Source organism: Bubalus kerabau, chromosome 3 (genome assembly GCF_029407905.1).
Source record: "Bubalus kerabau isolate K-KA32 ecotype Philippines breed swamp buffalo chromosome 3, PCC_UOA_SB_1v2, whole genome shotgun sequence".
Lineage (NCBI taxonomy): Eukaryota > Metazoa > Chordata > Mammalia > Artiodactyla > Bovidae > Bubalus > Bubalus kerabau.
Window position 1 is genome coordinate 4,431,519 of NC_073626.1, and position 24,346 is coordinate 4,455,864.

The 24,346-nt window shown below is 41.1% G+C and overlaps 1 protein-coding gene across 1 annotated transcript in view; it reads right to left on the minus strand.

The window, feature by feature from the left end:
* CAGE1 (cancer antigen 1) overlaps window positions 1-24,317 on the minus strand; it is a 36,678-nt gene extending 12,361 nt beyond the window's left edge. The window contains exons 1-5 of the mRNA XM_055570535.1: window positions 23,931-24,317; window positions 18,944-19,464; window positions 7,970-8,995; window positions 5,180-5,329; window positions 2,867-2,974 (exon numbers count right to left, since the gene is read on the minus strand). Coding sequence (XP_055426510.1) covers window positions 2,867-2,974; window positions 5,180-5,329; window positions 7,970-8,995; window positions 18,944-19,464; window positions 23,931-23,943 — 1,818 coding nt within the window. The 5' untranslated portion in view covers window positions 23,944-24,317. The remainder of the gene's footprint in view (window positions 1-2,866; window positions 2,975-5,179; window positions 5,330-7,969; window positions 8,996-18,943; window positions 19,465-23,930) is intronic.
* Window positions 24,318-24,346: the final 29 nt, after the last annotated feature.

Consider the following 24,346-nt stretch of genomic DNA (forward strand, 5'->3'; position numbering starts at 1 on the left):
GAAGTAGGGCAAAGGCTATCAGAGTTTTGCCAAGAGAACGCACTGGTCACAGCAAACACCCGCTTCCAACAACACAAGAGAAGACTCTACACGTGGACATCACCAGATGGTCAATACCAAAATCAGATTGATTATATTCTTTGCAGCCAAGATGGAGAAGCTCAATTTAGTCAGCAAAAACAAGACTGGGAGCTGACTGTGGCTCAGATCATGAACTCTTTATTGCCAATATTCAGATTTAAATTGAAGAAAGTAGAGAAAACCACTAGACCATTCAGTTCAGTTCAGTTCAGTTGCTCAGTCATGTCCGACTCTTTGCGACCCAATGAATTGCAGCACTCTAGGCCTCCCTGTCCATCACCAGCTCCCGGAGTTCACTCAAACTCACGTCCATCGAGTCAGTGATGCTATCTAGCCATCTCATCCTCTGTCGTCCCCTTCTCCTCCTGCCCCCAATCCCTCCCAGCATCAGAGTCTTTTCCAATGAGTCAACTCTTTGCATGAGGTGGCCAAAGTTCTGGAGTTTCAGCTTTAGCATCATTCCTTCCAAAGAACAGCCAGGACTGATTTCCTTTAGAATGGACTGGTTGGATCTCCTTGCAGTCCAAGGGACTCTCAGGTATGACCTAAATCAAATCCCTTACGATTATACAGTGGAAGTGAGAAATAGATTCAAGGGATTAGATCTGATAGCCAGAGTGCCTGAAGAACTATGGTCAGAGATTGATTTAGAAAAGGCAGAGGAACCAGAGATCAAATTGCCAACATCAGTTGGATCATAGAAAAAGAAAGAGAATTCCAAAAAAGCATCTACTTCTGCTCCATTGACTACGCTAAAGCCTTTGACTGTATGGATCACGACAAGCTGTGGAAAATTCTTAAAGAGATCAGAACACCAGAGCACCTTACCTGTCTCCTCCAAAACCTGTATGCAGGTCAAAAAGCAACAGTTAGAACCAGACATGGAACAATGGACTGGTTTCAAATCGGGAAAGGAGTACGTCTAGGCTGTATACTGTAAGCCTGCTTATTTAACTTATATACAGAGTACATCAAGCAAAATGCTGGGCTGGATGAAGCACAAGCTGGAATCAAGATTACCAGGAGAAATATCAATAACCTCAGATATGCAGATGACACCACCCTTATGGCAGAAAGCAAAGAGGAAATAAAGAGCCTCTTGATGAAGGTGAAAGATGAGAGTTAAAAAGCTGGCTTAAAACTCAACATTCACAAAACGAAGATCATGGCATCAGGCCCCATCACTTCATGACAAATAGATGGGGAAACAATGGAAACAGTGACAGACTTTATTTTCTTGGACTCCAAAATCACTGCAGATGATGACTGCAGCCATGAAATTGAAAGACACTTGCTCCTCGGAAAGAAAAACTATGACCAACCTAGACAGCATATTAAAAAGCAGAGACATTATTTTGCCAACAAAGTTTCATCTAGTCAAAGCTATGGTTTTTCTAGTATTCATGTATGGATGTGAGAATTGGATCATAAAGAAGGCTAGAAGTGTTAGTCGCTCAGTTGTGCCCAACTCTTTAAGACCCCATGAACTGCAGCCCACCAGGCTCTTCTGTCCATGGGATTTTCCAGGCAAGGATATTGGAGTGGGTTGTCATTTCTTTCTCCAGGGGATCTTCCCAACCCAGGGATTGAACCCGGGTCTCCTGTACGTCAGGCAGATCCTTTACCCACTGAGCTACAAGGGAAGCCATAAAGAAGGCTGAGCGCTGAAGAATTGATGTTTTTGAACTATGGTACGGGAGAAGACTCTTGGGAGTCCCTTGGACTGCAAAGACATCAAACCAGTCAATCCTAAAGGAAATCAATCCTGAATATTCACTGGAGGAACTGATGCTGAAGCTGATGCTCCAATACTTTGGCCACCTGATGCAAAGAACTGACTCATTAGAAAAGACCCTGATGCCGGGAAGGATTGAAGGTGGGAGGAGAAGGGGACGACAGAGGATGAGATGGTTGGATGGCATCACGGATGCGATGGACTCAAGTTTAAACAGGGAAGCCTGGCGTGCTGTCCATGGGGTCGAGAAGAGTGGAGCACGACTGTGCACCTGAACAGCAGCACTTAGCTGGCTGTCCTAGTTCTCCCCACCTCTGCACCACTAACCAAGAGACTGACTGAAGAAGTCCCAGGGGCCTTTCCCTTACTTGTCTCACTTGAGAAATAAAATGTTTCCAATGTATCCACTATTCCAAGTGATAAAGTTTGTAATAACTGTATCCTGTGCTCAGCCGCTCAGTAGTGTCTGACTCTGCGACCCCCAGGCTCCTCTGTCCATGGGATTCTCTAGACAAGAATACTCAAGGGGGTTGCAATGTCCTCCTCCAGGGGATCTTCCTAACCCAGGGATCAAACCCAAGTCTCCCACATTGCAGGTGGATTATTTACTGTCTGAGCCCAGGAAAGCCCATGAATACTGGAATAGGTAACCTATCCCTTCTCCAGGGAATCTTCCTGACCCAGGAATGGAACAGGGGTCTCCTGCATGGCAGGCAGATTCTCTACCAGGTGAGCTATCAAGGAAGCCCTATAGGAATGTCAAAATATACTTATCTTCAGGAATCAGTGGTACCATTAAAAGTGAACAGATACTCATACCAGTTTTTGGGTAGATGAATGGGATTTTCTAATACATACTTAGGTTATAAAACAAGTCAAGTGTTGAACAAAAGGCCTCCTTAGAGTCAAAGTAAAGCTAATCTTGTCCCCTGAAATAATTATTTTAAAAAATCCAAAGTTTTTAGGAGCCTCTTTATACTTTTACACTAGCTTTTTTTTACTTCTCTTTTCACTAAACATGATATAATTTTTAGAATGAAGAATACATACCTCTTTATCTAAAATCTTCTTTTTAAGATGAAAACTCTTCAATTTTTGTGGCATATCACTAACTTTCTGATTCTCTTTGAAATGTTCAGCATCAGGATTGATGATGTCCTAAGGGTAATGTTTTGAGAAGCTTTCTTAAAAAGTTTTCAATAAAATTAAAAGGATGAAGGGTAGAATACAAATTAAATGTCCCGTGCAAAAGAAGAGGCCAAACAAAAGAAGGAAGAAAAATATTGAACTCAATTTCTTCAGTTACTCATAAGACATCTAATAACAGGTTAATGTGGAATTAATTCATTTAGATTCACATTTGCATATAAATTGTAAGTGGGACAAATTAGGATAATTGCTAGAAGTTAATACACATCGATAGTAACTATACATGACTACACATTCATAGATACATCTCCTGTTAGCCTAGTCAATTTACAAATCCAAATTTTAGACTAACTGTTATACCTGACACCAGAACAATGAGACATCTTTAATAATATTAAAACTCTAGACATTTCAGTGGCCCCCAGAATGAAGATACTTGTACACTGTACTTGTACAGTGAAGACCCTTGTAACCTAAGGGTCAAAAGTGCATGCATTAGAGTCAGACTACCTGGGTTTGGATCTGAGTTCTGCCACTTAGAGCTTCCCTGGTGGCTCAATGGTAAAGAATCTGCCTGCCAATGCAGGAGATATGGGTTCAATCTTTATGCTGGGAAGATGCCCTGGGAAAAGAAATGGTGACCCACTCCAGTATTCTTGCCTGGGAAATCCCATGGGCAGAGGAGCCTGGGGGGCTACGGTCCATGGGGTTGTAGAGTCACGACTGATTGAGCACAGCGGAAAGCGTCTACTGCAGCTCTGAAACGGAATGGAAATTCATTCTGCCACTTAACTTATGTGAGACTTTGAACAAGAAACTCAACTATTCTAGGCCTGTTTGTTTTTCCATGTTAAAAAAAAAAGCCTGATAATATTTTTTTTTAATGGTGTAAGAGTTGAATGAGATAATCCATGAAAAGCAGAGTCAATTTAAATGCCTCCAAGGACAGGGTGGGCAGCCAGCAAATATTTGTCCAGTGCCTATTAGAGGCTTACCCTGTATTAGCAGAGGGCATATCACATATCGAGTCTCTGATCTTGAAGCCTTGAGCAAACAGGTATTTGTTTGGCCTGGAGTGAGATCTACTAAGCAGAGGGCTGATGGATGGCTCACTGAGGGGTCTGGGAGAGAAGCAGCAGCCAGCAAATAAGACTGAGAAAGAACAGCAGCATCCGCTGAGACAAGAGAAAATCCAGCAAATATGGTGAGAAAGCAGATGTCTGAAGGGCCAGGGGTGATGGAAAAGGCTGCAGCAAGAAGCGTTGGTGACACATTCAAATTCAAACATTATAAAGACAAAACTTCAGGTGGATACAGTCTTTGGGCCGTCATTTTGGGATCTCTGCTAAAATTACTTAGCTTGGTTTCCAGCCTTCAATAAATGCTGGCATTCAACAAATTTTAGCTGAAAGAAAATAGTAGTGTAGTGTGTAGTGTGTTCCTGTGTCAGATCAGGAACACAGCAAACCCACGTTGCCAAATTTTGGCTCAGAGGAGTGCACTTAAGCTCAAAGAAACATACAATAATCAGAGGGAAGAGGAAGAAAGAGAGTTCAATAATTTGAGACGCTGTTCCGAGCATCATGCCCTTCAAACGTAGGGTCTGTCACTTCCCAGGGCAGCAGCGATACCACTGCAGCTAAGGCTGAGAAAGGAAAATTTCCTTGGCCAGGTCACACAGCCAAGAGGTGGAGAGGCCATGTCTGGAACTCACTGGACACTTAACTTCATTTTTCATTCTTCCCGTGGACACAGCTCCACACTGCCCACCCTGCCCCAAAGCTGCACTTTAGATCAGACTGGGTAAACAGCCCACCCACGTGAACTCATCACTAGGAGCAGCCGGGCTGGAGCCCAAGACTACTGCTTGGAAGGAGTTTTCCTAACACGTGGAAAGCACTGAGGGACGGGTTTTGCCTGAAGTTCTTATTTTTTTCAGTCCTACTACATTATCTTACTATTGATTTGTGGGAATTAGGTGATGAAAAAAGACAGGATGAAGCAGTGGGAAGAAGGAAGGGCTGATTGGTTGGTTTAAGCATCTGTATCAGTCAGTTCAGTCACTCAGTCATGTCCAACTCTTTGCAACCCCATGGACTACAGCACGCCAGGCTTCCCTGTCCATCTGTATCATTCCTTCCATTATTTTTCTTTCATAACTTGATTGTCCAACCTTGATATTTCTTAATAAAAATATGATTTTTGTATAATTACCTGATGTGGGAGAAGTTCTACCATCAGAGCCAGAAGATTGAGAATTCTGGACGTCGGTTGTGAAGTTCTTTTCATGTCTGGGGGGTTTGCGCTCCCGTCTTCACAAGGTGAGTGATTCGGGAACAAATTAGAATGTGTCATCTTTGTATCCTACATATACACAATTCAGACTTGTCACAATAAAGACAAAGAATCTGGATTACTTTTTAGGTAAAATGCTGAATAAAATACCACTCTTAAAAACTCAAAGCAGTGGTTCTCAAACTTCTTGATTTTCAGGATGCTTTCATATTCTTAAAAATTATTGAGGATATCCCAAATCTTTTGTTTGCTAGGCTGTATCTGACAATATTTATTGCATCAGAAATCACAGTGTGAACATCAAAAATATTGATTTACAAATTCATTTAAATAACAATCAATATTTATTGTATTAAAAATACAATATCTACATTTATAAATATTTATTGTGTTAGAATCTATTTTATATTTATCAATATTCATTGTATTAGAAATTACAACTGAGAACATTCAAAAATATTTATTTACTAATTCATTTAAACAACAATAAATCTATTATATCAGTATAAGCGACAATTTAATACAAAACTACCACATTTGTCAAAATGAAAAATTAGTGAAAAGTGGGAATGTTTACACTTTCTGCAAATATTGTTAATGCTGGCTTAATAGAAGACAGCAGGACTCTCCACTGTGCTTTCCATATTCCATCAATCATGAAAGCAATTACACTGTCACACGTCACATGGCTTCACTGGAAAGCTCCACTGTACACTTGGGAAAGAATGAGAGTGAAAAAGGCAATGATGTCTTCATATTACCATGAAAATGCTTAGACATCAAAGATGCTCCCAGAACACACGTCAAGAGAATGGACCTAAAGATTAATGAAAAGCAAAACTAGAAGTGAAAAAAAAAAACGGATTAGTCAAGATAGAGCAAAAGCTGCCTTTAAAAAAAGAAAGCTCAAGAAAAACATTGTATAGTGGATAAACTGCTGCACAGTAATACAGATTTACTCAGTGTTTACTAATTCAAAATTTGTCATGCTTTGGTTAACAGCCAAACTGAAGGTCATTTTTGCTTAGGCTGAGAGTGAAAATGAAAGTGTTAGTCGCTCAGCCGTGTTTTGACTCTTTTTGACCCCATGGACTGTAGCCTGCCAGGCTCCTCTGTCCATGGGATTCTTCAGACAAGAATAGCGGAGTGGGTTGCCGTTCCCTTCTCCAGGGGATCTTCCCAACCTGCTTAGGTCAGTACTTCTCAAAGCATGACCTTGGGGCCAGGAGCGTCAGTGAGACCCTAAGATCTTCCTGGAGATGCAAATCCCCAGGCCCCACCTCACACCTGCTGAATCAGACACTCTGGGGTGGTCCCTGCAATCTGCATTTTCATAGCTGAGGCTGATGAATGCTAAAGTTTGAGAACCACACTGGCTTAGATAATCCTTCCTTCTTTCTGGAGAAAAGATGACAGAGAGAATTTTCAGTCCCATGAGAACAGTATTTTTCTAAGAGCCATTAAAAATAATAGGATCCTGTCTTGCAAACAATACTTAATACGGATTAGATATTCACAAAAGAAAGTCTTCTAAGGACATCTTTGAGCAACAGATCAGCTCAGTTTAAGTTATTATGACAAATATAAAAATAAACGTATACATTTTCTGACTCAGATTAGCCTTCTAATAGAGTTAATAAGATTGCACTACAAATATTTTAAGGCAGGCCTACAAAACTGGACTAGAGCAGATGTGCTCCGGCTTGTGAGGATTATCACTACCAAGACAGGCTTCCAGCTGTCTGCCAAAAAAGCCATCTGAATTGCAAATACAAAATACAGGTTCTCCAAACACATTGATACAAGGCTCTCATGTTGTTCTTAACGAATGTTAAGTAGATATATTTGATGATCATTTTGCAATACATACAAATATTGAATCTTTATGCTGTACACCTAAAACTAGTGGAGTGTGCCATCTCAGTAAAAATGTTTATAACTTTACAAAATTACTGTGTGATATAATGTAGGTTTTGCCTTGTAAACCAAATATGCAGCTGTATTATTTAGTTTTACTGTTGAATAGGCAGACATGGCATGAAAAGACTGAGATCCCCACTCAGAAAATCTTTTCTTGAGGAAAAGTGTGCCTGCATGTGTGCTAAGTCGCTTCAGTCGTGTCCGACTTTTTGCGACACTATGGACTTCAGCTCACCAGGCTCCTGCTGCTGCTCAGTTGCTTCAGTCGTGTCCGACTCTGTGCGACCCCATAGACGGCAGCCCACCAGGCTCCCCCGTCCCTAGGATTCTCCAGGCAAGAGGACTGGAGTGGGTTGCCATTTCCTTCTCCAATGCATGAAAGTGAAAAGTGAAAGGGAAGTCACTCAGTCGTGTCTAACCCTCAGCGACCCCATGGACTGCAGCCCTTCAGGCTCCTCCGTCCATGGGATTTTCCAGGCAAGAGTACTGGAGTGGGGTGCCATTGCCTTCTCCACACCAGGCTCCTAGGTACCCACAAAATTCCCACATTCATTTGCAACTCTACCAATATAATCGCAAGAGGCCAGGAATGGCTGTTCTTTAATGTGAGTATCTGAGACCCAAAGAAACTCGTCCAAACCTGTGGCACCTTCTCCACCATTTCTCTCTTTTTGGTTGTTAATTCTCTTCGCCAACAAATTAGGGTATGGGCCATGCCCAAATACGCCTCAGCAGACTATTAGAAACTCCTGAAATTCTGCCTTAGAGATTCTGAATTTGTGATAATACCTTGGCCACATCTGACTCTGTTACATCCTCTGAGATCTCCTTGAGTCGAGCTATCTCACATTTAGGGACACAATTTTGCTCCTCACTCCTTGCAACCTGCTGCTGACGTTTTGTGTTTTCATTTTTTACCTCGTCGATCTGCCGCTGGAGTTCTGCATTCTTAGCCTTTTCACTGTCGGATAGGAATTGCACCTTCTGAACCTGAGCTACCAATTTCTCGAGTTTAGATTTCAGATTCTCTCTTTCATCCAGGTGTTTCCTTTCACGTTTCTGAAATTCCTCCCATAAAGACAGGACCTCTTGCTCTCTGGTCTCTCTCTCCCTTTTCAATAAGTCCAGAGCGGCACTGGTGGCCTTTTCCAGTTCTCCTTTGAGTTGCTGCAGTCTTTCTATTTCTTCTTCTTTCTTGCTCAAGGCGCTGTCCATCTCCATGCACTGAGTCATGTACCTTTCCTGTAGACTAGCATAATTGCCCTTGAGTTTCTTAAACTCTAACTGTAAGGTTTCCTTTTCACTCCTGCATTCCTGAAGGTGGTTTTGAGTGGTAACTAAAATCTCATGCAAACTCTGCAGTGTCTTCTCTGTATCATTCTTCTCTAGCTTTATTCTGTACTTTTCTTCAATTAAGTCTTCAACCTTCTCCTTTAGCTTATTGATGATGTCCACAAACACGTGCTGTTTAGTCGTATTCATCTGTAGTTCTTCAACCTTCTTCTCTAAATACGTGTTATGATGCTCTAGGTCTTGGATCTGAGTTTCCTGTTCTTTGTTAGCAAGTTTTAATTTCCGTAGGACTTCATTTAAAGCCATGTCCTCTTCCAGAGGTTGTAAGCTTTCCAAGCTCTGCTCTGCGTCAGGTATCAAGCAGGCCTCCTGTTGACCATCACTCCAACAAATGCCTGTAGGAGCCCAAGTTGAGACCATCTGTGGACTCCACTTGCCTTTTTCTGGGACTTCCTTTTGGTGCCTGACTGACATCTCAGGAATATCCATAGAATTCTGTACTCCTTTGGAAGAACCTGCAATCTGTAAATTACAGTAAATAAAATAAGTCTGAAAGAGTAGAAATATCATGAGCTTTGAGGTCAAAGAGAGCTGCCCTTGAACTCTGGATCCCTAAATTTGGTTTTCTCAGCTCTGAAATAATAGGGAGGACGTGTACGTCCAACACTAATATCTAATTAACAAAAATACTTAAGTATTAATTGCTGAATGTCATGTACTGCACTTAGCAGCACAGCAGGTATGGTACCTGTATTATACTTTTACAAAAACAAATTAAATGTTGATACTCTCACCATCTTCTATGACACAAACTTTTCTGGATACATACATGATATTTCCTTTGACTTCAAATGAATTAAAACCAAGTTATTCATTACCCTAAATCTGCAAAGACATTTAAAAAAAATTATTTTTGAGGTAATGTTGGTTTTTAACATTATGTAAGCCTCATGTGTACATTACATTTCTACTTCTGTTTACACTACAGCATACTCACCACCAAACATTTAGTTTCCATTTATCACCATACAGTTGATCCATTTTACTCATTTCACTTATTTTGTTCATTTATTTTTTTGGTTTTTGTTTGGGTTTTTTTGTATCCCATATATGAATGAAATCATATTTGTTTTTCCCCATCTGACTTATTTTACTTAGCATGAGACCCCCATGATCCACCCATCCATGTTGCAACAAATGGCAAAATTTCATCTTTATGACTGAGTAGTATTCTATTTTAAATATATGAAATATCTTCTTTATCCATTTATCCATTGATAAGCACTTAGGTTAGAGAAGGCAATGGCACCCCACCTTACCCCACTCCAGTACTCTTGCCTGGAAAATCCCATGGACGGAGGAGCCTGGTGGGCTGCAGTCCATGGGGTTTCGGAAGAGTCAGACACGACTTCACTTTCACCTTTCACTTTCATGCATTGGAGAAGGAAATGGCAACCCACTCCAGTGTTCTTGCCTGGAGAATCCCAGGGACGGGGGAGCCTGGTGGGCTGCCATCTATGGGGTAGCACAGAGTCGGATACGACTGAAGCAACTTAACAGCAGCAGCAGCAACAATCAGCAATGTTGAACATCTTTTCATGTGCCTGTTGGCCACCAGTATGTCTTCTTTGGAAAAAGGTCTATTCAGCTCCTCTGCTAATTTTTTAATTAGATTTTTTTGCTGTTGTTATTGAGTTGTATGAATTCTACATATATTTTGGATACTAACCCCTTATTGGTTATGTGGTTTGTAAACATCTTTTCCCAGTTGGAAGGTTGTCTTTGTATTTTGTAGATAGTTTCCTTCACTGTGCAAAAACTTTTTAGTTTGATGAGGTCCCATTTATTTTTGCTTTTGTTTTCTTTGCCTGAGGATATATACCCAAAGATATTGCTAAGGCCAATTCACTAATTATACTGCCTATTATAAATTTATTGTTTTTATATGTCCATCTTTGTCTCTTGTTACCTTCTTTGGTTTGGAGTTTGGAGTCTATTTTGTCAGATATGAATATAGCTACATTCAATTTCTTTTAGCTACCATTTGCTTTGGACATCATCTTCCATTCTTTCATTTTGAGTCTACGTTTATCTTTAAAGCTGAAGTGAGTTTACTTGAGGGAGTAAACAGCTGGATCTTGTTTTTAATATATCTCTTTTGGGGGCGGGGAAGTCTTGCTTTTTAATCCATCCAACCACTTTTTCTTTTTTAAGATTTATTTATTTATTTTTGACTGTGCTGAGTCTTATTTGCTGCACGCAAGATTTCTTTAGTTTTGGAGAGCAGGGGCTACTCTTTGTTGAGGTATGAGGTATGAGGTATGAGGACTTCTCTCATAGCTCAGTTGGTAAAGAATCTGCCTGCAATGCAGGAGACCCTGGTTGGATTCCTGGGTGGGGAAGATCCTCTGGAGAAGGGAGAGGCTACCCACTCCAGTCTTCTTGGGCTTCCCTGGTGGCTCAGCTGGTACAGAATCCGCCTGTGATGTGGGAGACCTGGGTTCGATCCCTGGGTTGGGAAGATCCCCTGGAGGACGGAAAGGCTACCCACTCCAGTATTATGGCCTGGAGATTTCCATGGACTGTATAGTCCATGAGGTCATAGAGTCGGACACGACCTGAGCGACTTTCACTCACGCTTATTTATTTTTGAGTGTGCTGAGTCTTATTTGCTCCGTGCAAGCTTTCTCTAGTTTCTCTCTGTTGAGCTGTGCTTCTCATCGCAGTGGCTTCTCTTACTGAGGTCCATGGGCTCTAAAGCACCTGCTCCACAGTTGTGGTACATGGGCTTAGTTGCTCTGAGGCATGTGGGATCTTCCTGGAGCAGGGATTGAAACCGCGTCCATTGCATTGGCAGGTGAATTTTCAACCAGTGCACCACCAGGGAAGCCCCAACCACTCTGCCTTTTGATTGATTAATTAAATCCATGTACATTTAGGATGATTCTTGACAGATGAGAACTTGGTTTTATCTTTTATTTTCTGATTGCTCTGTATCTCCACTGTTTATTTTTCTTGTGTTTCTGTCTGCTGTTCTGGTTTGGTAGTTTTCTATGATGTTTCTCTTTATGTTTCACATCTTTGCTCTAGATCTTTATTTTGTGGTTATCATGAGGTTTGTATAAAACATCTTATAGATAAAACAGTCCTTTTTCTCTGCTGACAGCATCTGATCTTCATATGCCTATACAGGTACTGTCCTTTTCCTCTTCCTCTTTTGTCTTTGCTGTCTCAAATTATCCTTTAATGTTGTAAATTTATTACCAATTTGAAGTAGTTATAGTTACTTTTTCTGCTCTTTTTTCCCTTGACATTTATGGTATAATACAGTGTTAATAATCTACTCTGACATAAAGTTGCAATTTTCTGACTATTTATCACCTTACTCAAAGTTTTGTGTATTCTGCATTTTTATTTTGGGCCTAAGAGCTCATTTCAACATCTCTTGTAAGCCAGGTCTAATGTAATGAACTCCTTCAGCTTTTGTCTGTCTGAGAGTCTTTATTTCTCCTTCATATATGAATGATAACTTTTTTGGATAAAGTATTTTTGACTGACAGTTTTTATCTTTCACTATTTTGAGAATTTTATTCCATTCCTTCCTGGCCTATAGTTACAGCTGAAAAATCTGCTGATAGCCTAATGGGGGTTCCTTTATAGATAACCATCCTTTTTTCCCTTTTTAAAATATTTTATTTTTAATAAAGCTTTTATTCTGGAATAATTTTAGATTTATGAAAAAGTTATAAGCATAAAGAGTTCTCTATACCTCTCACCCAGGGTCCCTTAATGTTAATGTCTTATATACCATGGCATGTTTGCTAAAACAGTATAAATGCACTGCTATTAACTAAACTTCAGATTTTACTAGTTTTCCCATTAAGGTCCTTTTTCTGTTCCAATATCCAGTCCAGAGTATCACATTGTATTTAACACCTCTTTGTCATTGACTTCTGATAGTTTTAATACCACATGTCTTAGAGACGATCTACTAGCAATGATTTCTTAGCTTCATAGATTTGTATATACAGTTCTTAGGTTTGCTATTTTTTTAGATTAGCTATTAAAAAAAAAAACCTTAATCTTTTTACATCCCTGATATGCTCTTGGTTTTAGTAATCCTTATTTCTATTTATCTTTTGGCCATCCCTTGTGACATGTGGGAATTGGTGATGGACAGGGAGGCCTGGAGTGCTGCGATTCATGGGGTTGCAAAGAGTCAGACACGACTGAGCGACTGAACTGAACTGTGACATGTGCGATCTTAGTACCCTGCCCAGGGACCGAACCCATGCCCCCTGCACTGGAAGGGTGAAGTCTTAACCACTGGACCACCAGGGAAGTCCCTTAGCTATTATTTAAGTAAACTCTCTGCTCCCTTCTCCTTCTCTCTCTCTCGTCTCTCCCTCTGGGATTTCCCATTACCCTACCATTGTCCTTCCTAAAAGAGTTGTGCAGCTCTCACATAATTTCCTCACTTTTAAAGATTCTCTTTCCTCTTCTACCTGCATCACTTCTATTCGGTTTCTATCCCTAAGCTTGTTAATCCTCTCTTCTAAATAGTCTGCTCTATTTCCAAGGCTTTTTAATCCCTTCTTCATCTTGTTAATTATTGAGTCCTTCAGCTCCAGAATTTGTTTGGTTCTTTTTTTGGAGTTTCAACATTTTGGTAAAATGTTCCTTCTGTTAATAAACTTGATTCCTTAGCTCATTGAATTCGCTTTCTGAGCTTTCTCATAGCTCCTTCAGTTTCTTTATGACAGCTATTTTGAATGCACTGTCAGCTAGATCTCAGTATTCCATGGATGTTAAGTCTAGTTTCTGGAGAACTGCCGTTTTCTTTTTGTGGTAGTGTTACTGTGGCTAGCCCTTGGTGCCTTAATTGTTCCTCGGCACACTGAATCTGAAGTAGCAAAAATTCCTCCTTCTTTAGGTGAAGATGCTTTAATTTTTCTTGATTCTAATGACTCAAAGGGTTAGAAATTAGAGGCCTTTCTTTTGTTTGCCAGGAGGTGGCATCTATAGCTTAAGTCTTTGGTTTCTCTCCCCTGAGCTAGCTCTGGTTACCTTTGGCAGTTGGCACTACCCACCCTCATGGCTCTGATAGGCGCCCTTGCTGTCGCTGCCTGTACCTCTAGGGTGGCTGTGCCCTGCTGCTGTTGATGTCACCACCTGAGGCTCTGGGGCACTTCTGCCGGGTCCAAAATCTCCTGAGTCACAGGCTCTACTGCATGCAGGGAGGGGGACAGCTGGGAGGAGTTGGGTGTCATCAGATTCCCGGGTGCTGCCACTGGGGGCTGGATTGATGGGGGGCAGTTATGGGTGCCTCTGGCGCTGGACAGATGGTCGCAGGCCCCACTTCCACTGCTGCCGGTCACCCACGGTTGGCTAGTGGCCAGGAGGTTGTGGGTGCCGCCTCTCCTCCTGCTGCTGGGTTCTTCGAGGCTGTGGGCTCAGCTGCCACCCTGGGGGGACCACAATCGCAGGCACAACCTCCAGTCCCCCAGTGCGGCCTCCTCTGTGTGCTCCAGTCTACCCTCCTTTAGAGGTATGGATGTGTGGAATTCTCCAGCATCCTGGTGTGTTGGGAAGAGCCACATCTGTTGAGCTGTGGATGTTTTACTAATTGTAGATTGAAAAGCAGAGACAGAGAAAGTATCTCAATCTACCATGATGCCGACAACCCTCTCTTGTGAGCCCTCTTTTTTTTTTTTTTTTCTCTCTCAAGACTTTTTTTAAAATTTATTTATTTTAATTGGAGGCTAACTACTTTACAATATTGTAGTGGTTTTTGTCAAACACCAACATGAATCAGCCACAGATGCACATGTGTTTCCCATCCAGAATCCCCCCCACCTCCCTCCCCATCCCACCCCCCAGTCATCCCAGTGCACCAGGCCTGAGCACCCTGTCTCATGCATCGAACCTGGACCAGCGATCCACTTCACAAATACACATATTTCAACGCTACCCTCTCAAATCATCCCACCCTTGCCTTCTCCCACAGAGTCCAAAAGACTGTTCTTTACATCTGTGTCTCTTTCGCTGTCTCGCATACAGGGTCATCATTACCATCTTTCTAAATTCCATATATATGCCTTAATATACTATATTGGTGTTTTTCTTTCTGACTTACTTCACTCTGTATAATAGGCTCCAGTTTCATCCACCTCATTACAACTGATTCAAATGCATTCTTTTTAATAGCTGAGTAATATTCCATTGTGTATATGTACTACAGCTTTCTTACCCACTCATCTGCTGATGGACATCTAGGTTGCTCCCATGTCCAGGCTATTGTAAACAGTGCTGCAATGAACATTGGGGTACACGTGTCTCTTTCAATTCTGGTTTCCTTGGTGTGTGTGCCCAGCAGTGGGATTGCTGGGTCGTATGGCAGTTCTATTTCCAGTTTGTTAAGGAATCTCCACACTGTTCTTCATAGTGGCTGTACTAGTTTGCATTCCCACCAACAGCGTAAGAGGGTTCCTTTTTCTCCACACCCTCTCCAGCATTTATTGTTTGTAGACTTTTGATAGCAGCCATCCTCACTGGCTTGAGATGGTACCTCATTGTGGTTTTGATTTGCATTTCTCTGATAATGAGTGATGTTGAGCATCTTTTCATGTGTTTGTTAGCCATCTGTATGTCTTCTTTGGAGAAATGTCTGTTTAGTTCTTTGGCCCATTTTTTGATTGGGTTGTTTATTTTTCTGGAATTGAGCTGCAGGAGTTGCTTGTATATTTTTGAGATTGTTAGTTGCTTTGTTATTATTTTCTCCCATTCTGAAGGCTGTCTTTTCACCTTGCCTATAGTTTCCTTTGTTGTGCAAAAGCTTTTAAGTTTAATTAGGTCCCATTTATTTTTGCTTTTATTTCCATTACTCTGGGAGGTGGGTCATAGAGGATCCTGCTGTGATTTATGTTAGAGAGTGTTTTGCCTGTTTTCCTCTAGGAGTTTTATAGTTTCTGCTCTTACATTTAGATCTTTCATCCATTTTGAATTTATTTTTGTGTATGGTTTGAAAGTGTTCTGGTTTCATTCTTTTACAAGTGGTTGACCAGTTTTCCCAGCACCACTTGTTAAAGTGATTGTCTTTTCTCCATTGTATATTTTTGCCTCCTTTGTCAAAGATAAGGTGTCCATAGGTGTGTGGATTTATCTCTGGGCTTTCTATTTTGTTCCATTGATCTATATTTCTGTCTTTGTGCCAGTACCATACTGTCTTGATGACTGTAGCTTTGCAGTATAGTCTGAAGTCAGGCAGGCTGATTCCTCCAGTTCCATTCTTCTTTCTCAAGATTGCTTTGGCTATTTGAGGTTTTTTGTATTTCCATACAAATTGTGAAATTATTTGTTCTAGTTCTCTGAAAAATACTGTTGGTAGCTTGATAGGGATTACATTGACTCTATAGATTGCTTTGGGTAGTATACTCATTTTCACTATATTGATTCTTTGGATTCATGAACATGGTATATTTCTCTATTATTTGTGTCATCTTTGATTTCTTTCATCAGTGTTTTCTAGTTTTCTATATATAGGTCTTTTTTTTTTCTTTAGGTATATTTATTCCTAAGTATTTTATTCTTTTTGTTGCAATGGTGAATGGAATTGTTTCCTTAATTTCTGTTTTCTCATTGTTAGTGTATAGGAATGGAAGGGATTTCTGTGTGTTAATTTTACATCCTGCAATTTACTATATTCATTGATTAGCTCTAGTACTTTTCTGGTGGAGTCTTTAGGGTTTTCTATGTAGAGGATCATGTCATCTGTAAACAATGAGAGTTTTACTTCTTCTTTTCCAATCTGGATTCCTTTTATTTCTTTCTCTTCTGATTGCTGTGGCTAAAACTTCCACAACTATGCTGAATAGTAGTGGTGAGAGTGGGCACCTTTGTCTTGTTCCTGACTTTAGGGGAAATGCTTTCAATTTGTCACCATTGAGGATAATGTTTGCTGTGGGTTTATCATATATGGTGAGCTCTCTTTTGAATAAAGACCTTTTGATTCCTCATCAAACTATTATCTCACAATTCTATGACTTCTAATGTGAACATCAGAAAATCTGATGAACATACCTCATGACTGACTTTCTGCTCACAATACAGATTTGGGAGAAGGGGGTTAAAAAACAACAACAACAGTATGTTGTAGGAAAGTGAAGGTGAAGTCACTCAGTTTTGTCCAACTCTTTGAGACCCTATGGACTGTAGCCTACCAGGCTCCTCTGTCCATGGAATTTTCCAGGTAAGAATCCTGGAGTGGGTTGCCATTTCCTTCTCCAGGAGATCTTCCTGACCCAGGCATCAAACCCAGGTCTCCGGCACTGCAGGCAGACACTTTACCATCTGAGCCACCAGGGAAGCCCTGGGAAGTTGTAGGAAACACTAAAATGAACATGACAGAATATGCTAGTAAAAGATCTCTAAAGGGATGGGCTGAATAACTTTCCAAATAGAATTTAGGGATATTGGACCCTTATATTATAGTGCTTCTTCATCATTCTGGGATAAAGACAACCATCCTTACTGAGGCCTGTAAGATTCGATACTGATCTTGATATCTAACCCACGCTACCTTTCCATTCTCTACAACGTCCTTCCAACCCAGAAACACTAAGCTGCCTTCAGATCCATGAAGGAAGGGACCATGCTCCCTGCAGCCACAAGGTTTTCACATTAGTTGCTATCAATACTTCTGCGTGGAATTCTCCCCTACACCCACCACCTAACTACCCCCATTCATCCTGCAGAGCTGAGCTCAGTTACCACTACACTTCAGGGAAGTCTTACCCAAACTCCCTGACCAGGGACAGGAAGACTCCGATCTTACTTTATTTATAGTGCTTACCACAGCTGCAAGTTTATATGTAATTTTATAACATATACACTTTATATGTAACTTTTATTTGCAGCACTTACCATAGTTGAAAATTCATATTTACTCATGTGATTATTTGATTAATGTCTGTCTCCTCTATGAGAGTGTTCTTGTCATGAGGACAGAGCCCACATCTTTTTGTTTCTGGTTTTGTCAACCATTCTATAACCAACACATAGAACAGGGCTTCAGACATGACAGATGCCTCAAAGTATTTACTGACTGACTGAAGGGCTAGATGCAATGGAAATAGTTACAATCTTAAGAAATCCTAATTCAGCAGCTTTTTAAAATGTTATTTTCCAGAACTTAAGACAGGTAAGTAGACTTGTCTTTTAAATGCTGCTTTCAAATAAAATGAACAAAAAAATCCTGACTTTACTTGTAAATGAAATATAACAGCCATAGCTTTTCTCACTAAACTCACAATGAAAAGATATTCTTTATGCTACCTTTGGATTGTTATCTATTTGCCCAAACCAATTCTTTTTTTTTTTTTATTGAGAGACTATATAGACTTTATACTGTTGGCATCTTCAGTGCTTTTATGATACTGCTGCTGCTATGTCACTTCAGTCATGCCCGACTCTGTGCGACCCCATAGACAGCAGCCCACCAGGCTTCCCCGTCCCTGGGATTCTCCAGGCAAGAACACTGGAGTGGGTTGCCATTTCCTTCTCCAATGCATGAATGTGTAAAGTGAATGTGAAGTCGCTCAGTCATGTCCGACTCTAACGACCCCATGGACTGCAAGCCTGCCAGGCTCCTCCATCCATGGGATTTTCCAGGCAAGAGTACTGGAGTGGGGTGCCATTGCCTTCTCCGTCTTATGATACTACATACCCAGAATTAACAATTCAAAGACAAATTCATGTTTTCACTTTGGTAGAAAAACATTTTTTTTGCTGATCAGTAGAAATTCCACATAATAGAAAAGTCATGAGCTTTTCTTATCAAATAATTTAATTAATATCTCTGCATTTCTTCCTCTTCTCAACCTTTTCCTTACTGTAAACTTCTGAGTTCCAATCAATATGATTCACTAAGTATAAAAACTTGAAAGGGAATGTGTTAGTCCCTCAGTCGTGTCCAGCTCTTTGCTACCTCACAGACGGTAGCCCACCAGGCTCCTCTGTTCATGGGATTCTCCAGGCAAGAATACTGGAGTGGGTAGCCATTCCCTGCTCCAGGGAATCTTCCCAACCTAGGGATTGAACCTCAGTCTCCTGCATTGCAGGCAGATTCTTTATTGTCTGAGCCACCAGGAAAGGCCATAAAAGCTCAGTATTGATATACTCAAGGCATCATGTAGATGTTGGGGTGCATAAAAGGATAAGGAAGACAGCACCCTGACCCTCAAAGAAATTATCATGTGGTAGAGCTAATCTCCAAGTATGGATTTTACTTCATTAGAAAGGACTGTTTCTAAATTGAGGAAGATCTCAGAAGGCAGTTCCCCCAGAGAAGCAAAGTCCCTCACACTGATGATTTAGGACTACTTCCAAAAGCCTCAGGTTATAAGCAGTAATTTTTTATTTTTTAAAAACACTTCCTTTAATACTCTATGGACTAATCATTAAAAGTCTTACCTCCTCTGTTTCATAATTAGCTCTCAGATCAAGCAAGTTAAAGTTATTTTCTTTATAAAATGGTTGTTCAACATCACTGTGTACTTCTTCCTCACACAAAAAGTCTTGAGACTGACTAGGATTGAGGGCAGATTCCATGGCAGTACTATTAGCCAGTGGCATTTCCATGAATTTCAGTGTCTCTTCACTGCAGTGGATTAGAGGTGGGCTTCTAGAATGCTGTCTCACACACTCAAGAGCAAATTGATCTGTATGGGTGAAAGTGCTAGTTCCCATCGGGTTTTCTTCCTTAAATGAGTCTTCCTGTATATTGGTGTCTTCTACATCATCACATACATAATGCTGCAATTCTGGCTCCTTTGTGTAAGATAAGCTTTCCGTCAGATCTTGAAATGCTATTTCATTATTAAACGAGTCTGTCTGATGAAATTGGCAAAGGGGTTCAAATTGTCTCAAGGAAGAAATGCTGGTGTCAATTGGCTGAGTGAGTACATTCTGTGAGTAATTTCCAATGTTGACATCTTATTAGAAAAAGAAAGATGGAAATAAGAATTAGCATTAAATTTATGCATTAAGTTACATTCACACTTACGAAATAAATTGTTGGAGTCTTTTAAGAATTATAAGTTCAACCTTTTTCATTAAGTTTATTTGTGCTACCAGCTGCAACAAAACTTTTTTACATGAAGGAAAAAGTCACCAAGCGACTACCACAAAGAAGCTTCTTATAGTTCATTTCTGTCAAATACCATTGTAACAAATTCTAAGGCATCTTCAAAATTCTTTTGTTGTACTCTAATTTTAAATTGCTTCAAAAGAATAAAACACACAGTGTATAGTAGTAGCAAACACACATAAACATGTTTAACTTCACAACAATCTCATTACCTGTTTTCACAGATAAGGAAATGGAAACATAAGAGATGTTAAGTCACTTGCCGAGACACAACTGGCGAGCAGTGCAGCTGGGATTCTAGAATACTATTTATGTTTCTGAATATGACAAGTTATTCAGATTTAATATTTTTAAAAATCAGAAGCAAATAAAGACAACATGCAAAGAAGTGTTTCAAATAAATATCCCTTCCCTTCTATCTAAATTCCTTCCTCTTCCCCATCCAGAGAGAACTGCTATACTGAAGCTGCTGCTGTTGCTCCTTGGTCTGTCAGTGGTGTCCAGCTCTTTGTGACCCCATGGTTTTGTAGCCCACCAGGCTTCTCTGTCCATGGGATTTTCCTGACAATACTGGACTGGGTTGCTATGCCCTCCTCCAGGGGATCTTCCCAATCCAGAGATCGAACCCACATCTCCTGTGTCTCCTGCACTGCAGGCGAATTCTTTACCACTGAGCTATGAGGGAAGCCCCATACTTAAGTTGGTGGCCCTGTGCTTGGGTGTTTGTGTGTGTGTGTGTGTGTGTGTGTAGGGGGGGAATATCTAAAATGTCATTTGTCAAAGTTATTGGAAAAATAAAAAACTAGTCTGAGTACGGTACAAAGTCACAGTAACTTTATATGGTTGCTGTTGTTTAGTCGCTCAGGTGTGTCCAATTCTTTGTGACCCCATGGACTGCAGCATTCCAGGCTTCTCTGTCGTTCACCATCTCCCAAAGCCTGCTCAAACTCGTGTCCATCAAGTCAGTGATGCCATCCAAAAATCTCACCCTCTGTCATCCCCTTCTCCTCCCACCTTCAATCTTGCCCAGCAACAGGGTCCCTTCCAGTGAGTCAGCTCTTCACATCAGGTGACCAGAGTATTCGAGCTTCAGCTTCAGCATCAGCATCAGTCCTTCCAATGAATATTCAAGACTGATTTCCTTTAGGATTGACTGGTTTGATCTCCTTGCAGTCCAGGGGACTCAAGAGTCTTCTCTAACACCACAGTTCAAAAGCATCAATTCTTCAATGCTCAGCCATCTTTATGGTCCAACTCTCACACCCATGCATGACTACTGGAAAAATCATAGCTTTGACTAGATGGACCTTTGTCAGCAAAAGTAATGTCTCTGCTTTTTAATACGCCATCTAGATCTGTCATAGCTTTTCTTCCAAGAAGCGTCTTTCAATATCATAGCTGGCAGTCACCATCTGCAGTGGTTTTGGAGCCCAAGAAAATAAGGTCTGACACTATTTCCATTGTTTCCCCATCTGTTTGCCATGAAGTGATGGGACCAGATGCCATGATCTTCGTTTTCTGAATGTTGAGTTTTAAGCCAACTTTTTCACTCTCCTCTTTCACTTTCATCAAGAGGCTCTTTAGTTCTTCTTCACTTTCTGCCATAAGCGTTGTGTCATCTGTGTATCTGAGGCTATTGATACTTCTCCCGGCAATCTTGATTCCAGCTTGTGCTTCATCCACCCTGGCATTTTGCATGATGTACTCTGCATATAAGTTAAATAAGCAGGGTGACAATATACACCCTTGATGTACTCCTTTCCTAATTTAGAATCAGTCCACTGATCCATGTCTGGTTCTAACTGTTGTTTTTTGACCTGCACACAGGTTTCTCAGGAGGCAGGTCAGGTGGTCTGGTATTCCCATCTCTTTTGCACAGCTTGTTGTGATGCACACAAAGGTTTTAGCATAGTCAAGCAGATCTTTTTTTAATGTTCTTGCTTTTTCTATGACCCAACTGATGTTGGCAATCTGACCTCTGGTTCCTCTGCCTTTTCTAAATCCAGCTTGAACATCTGAAAGTTCTCAGTTTATTGAACCCCAGCTTGGAAAATTATGAGCATTACTTTGCTAGCATGTGAGACAAGTATGACTGTGCAGTAATTTTAACATTCTTTAGCACTGCCTTTCTTCGGGACTGGAATGAAAACTGACCTTTTCCAGTCCTGTGGCCACTGCTGAGTTTTCCAAATTTGCTGGCATATTCACTGCACTTTCACAGCATCATCTTTTATGATTTTAAACAGCTCAGCTGGAATTCCATCACCTCCAGTAGCTTTGTTTGTAGTGATGCTTGCCCAAGTCCACTTGACTTCAAATTCCAGGATGTCTGGCTTTAGGTGAGTATCACACCATGGTGGTTATCTGGGTCATTAAGATCTTTTTTTGTACAGTTCTTCTGTGTATTCTTGCCACGTCCTCTATTTTCTGGTTCTGTTAGGTCCATACCATTTCTGTCCTTTATCATGCCCATGTTTGCCTGAAATTTTCCCTTGGTATCTCTAATTTTCTTGAAGAGATCTCTAGTCTTTCCTATTCTATTGTTTTCCTCTATTTCTTTGCATTGATCACTTAAGAAGGCTTTCTTCTCTCTCCTTGCTCTTCTTTGGAACTCTGCATTCAGATGGGTATATCTCCATTTCTCCTTTGCCTTTACTACCTTTGTATGGTAGTAAATACTGATTTGTACAAAAAGAAGTGTTGGGACTGAGAAGGTGAAAGGATCTCTCACTTAATCAAAAGATACTTACTATTATCAGAGAACTGTTTATCAAAAGACATACTTACTATTATCAGAGACCTGTTGGTGTCTGCAAAACACTGTTTCTATGTACTTGATACTTTCTATCACCTCATTACCAAGTGAAACTCAACATTACACTTCAGTTTTTCTTCCCTTCCCTTCGCCATGCTTATCCTCTAAGACACTTGGGCTTGAAAACCAGACGTCTTTGACATCCTTCTACCTAATCACCCATGGGCTAGTCAGTTACCAGGTCCTGTCCTTTTCTCCTTTAAAGATGTTTTTCATAACCCATGCTTTCTTTCCCTCACTGTGGCATCATCCTGGTCCACATTCTCATGACCTCCTCAGGTCTGTCAGGGTATGGGAGTAGAAAACTTGCCCAATCACATTACCCTGAATCCAATTCTTCTGTTTGACTTTCTAGGCCTCATGTAGCCTGGACCCACATTACCCACCCAGTCTTCTGCTCCAGTCAGATCAGGCTTACTCTCCTGCAAACAGATCACGTGTCTTACAACTTCAATAATCTGCTCTGGCAGGTGCTTCTCTTCCTAAAACTTTCCTATTTACCATTCATCTAGTTTTAAAATTCCTACAATGTCTTTAAATTTCTATCTCACAATTCAGCACATTATTTGTTTGCTATCTTAGTCTTCACCATTGTTTCAAGCGTGTTAGTGTCGGAACTCACATATTATACAGACCTCAAAAGGAATCCTGGAGAAGGAAATGGCAACCCACTCCAGTATTCTTGCCTGGATAATCCCAGGGACAGAGAAGCCTGGTGGGCTAGAGTCCATGGGGTTGCAAACACATGACTTAGCAACTGAACAGCAACACAACAAAAAGAATCCACTTAAGGTTTTTCAATATCCCCTTCAGTAAAGCAACCAGTGTTTAGAGAACATGTTGACTAAATTCTGCACCCCAATGATATATTTCTATCAAAACAATTTAATAAATTTCCTGGGTTATTTTATTGAACTATCAAATTAATAATTCATTGAGGTTTTTTCCAAATCTGTCATCATTTGATGACAAGCCAGTGAGCCAAGCAGCCTAGTCGGGATTGGTGAAAGACCCGACTTTATACTCACTTTTCCTGCTGTCTTCCAAATATATAAATGCTGTGTGGGCCGTGGTGGAGGAGGACTAAAGCATGCTTTTGCTCTCCAAGAACAAAAAACTACTAGGCCCTTATTTCTTCAAAATTTTGTCTGCGAACCCAGAACTTCCAATGATAACTTTTACAACTCTGTTCCTATGGTATGATCTACCAATTTGCCTTTTTTTTGTTTTTTTAGGCTTACTTTTTTCATCTTTCATTCTGTCCTCACCCGACTTCTGCTACTCATAACAAAAAAACTTATTCAAGTGATTGGATAGATATTCCAGAGATACTTCTAAGCTGTTTTAGGACAGGAATGAAAAGAGGTGTCACTGGGGTTATTGGCAAAAATCCTCAAGTTTCATTTTCAGTCAAAGTTTAACTTCTGAAAAGCACTCATCCTACTTCCACCTCACAATATCGTAACAAACTTTTTAGGTCGCAAAAGTGTGCTCACTTCCAGGGTCCATAGAGTCTCGGATCCGAAATAAGAATGTCGGGCTTCCTCCCTGCGCACTGGGCTCTACCGCGGGTAAAACGCTTTCAACCTTTTTCTTCAACGCCTGGCCGCCTAGGTGCGGACACGCTGGAACGCCCCTGTGTGACGTCCGCCCGGCCGCTGCCGCCGAGTTCCGGCCCTCGGACCGTCCGACGTCCCCTCAGACGTGCCCGCAGGCCCGGCGAAAGGCGCCTCAAGGTCTTCATTCACACAGGTAGGGGCACACACGGCGTGAGCCCTCAGGGCCAGCGGCCCCGGCCGAGCTGACACACGTGCCTCCACGGGAGGAGACAAAGCGGCAAACCCACTCGGAGAGCTCCGGGAAGGAAGGCCAGCCCAGGATCCGCGGAGACCGACCACAGCAAAAACGCCCC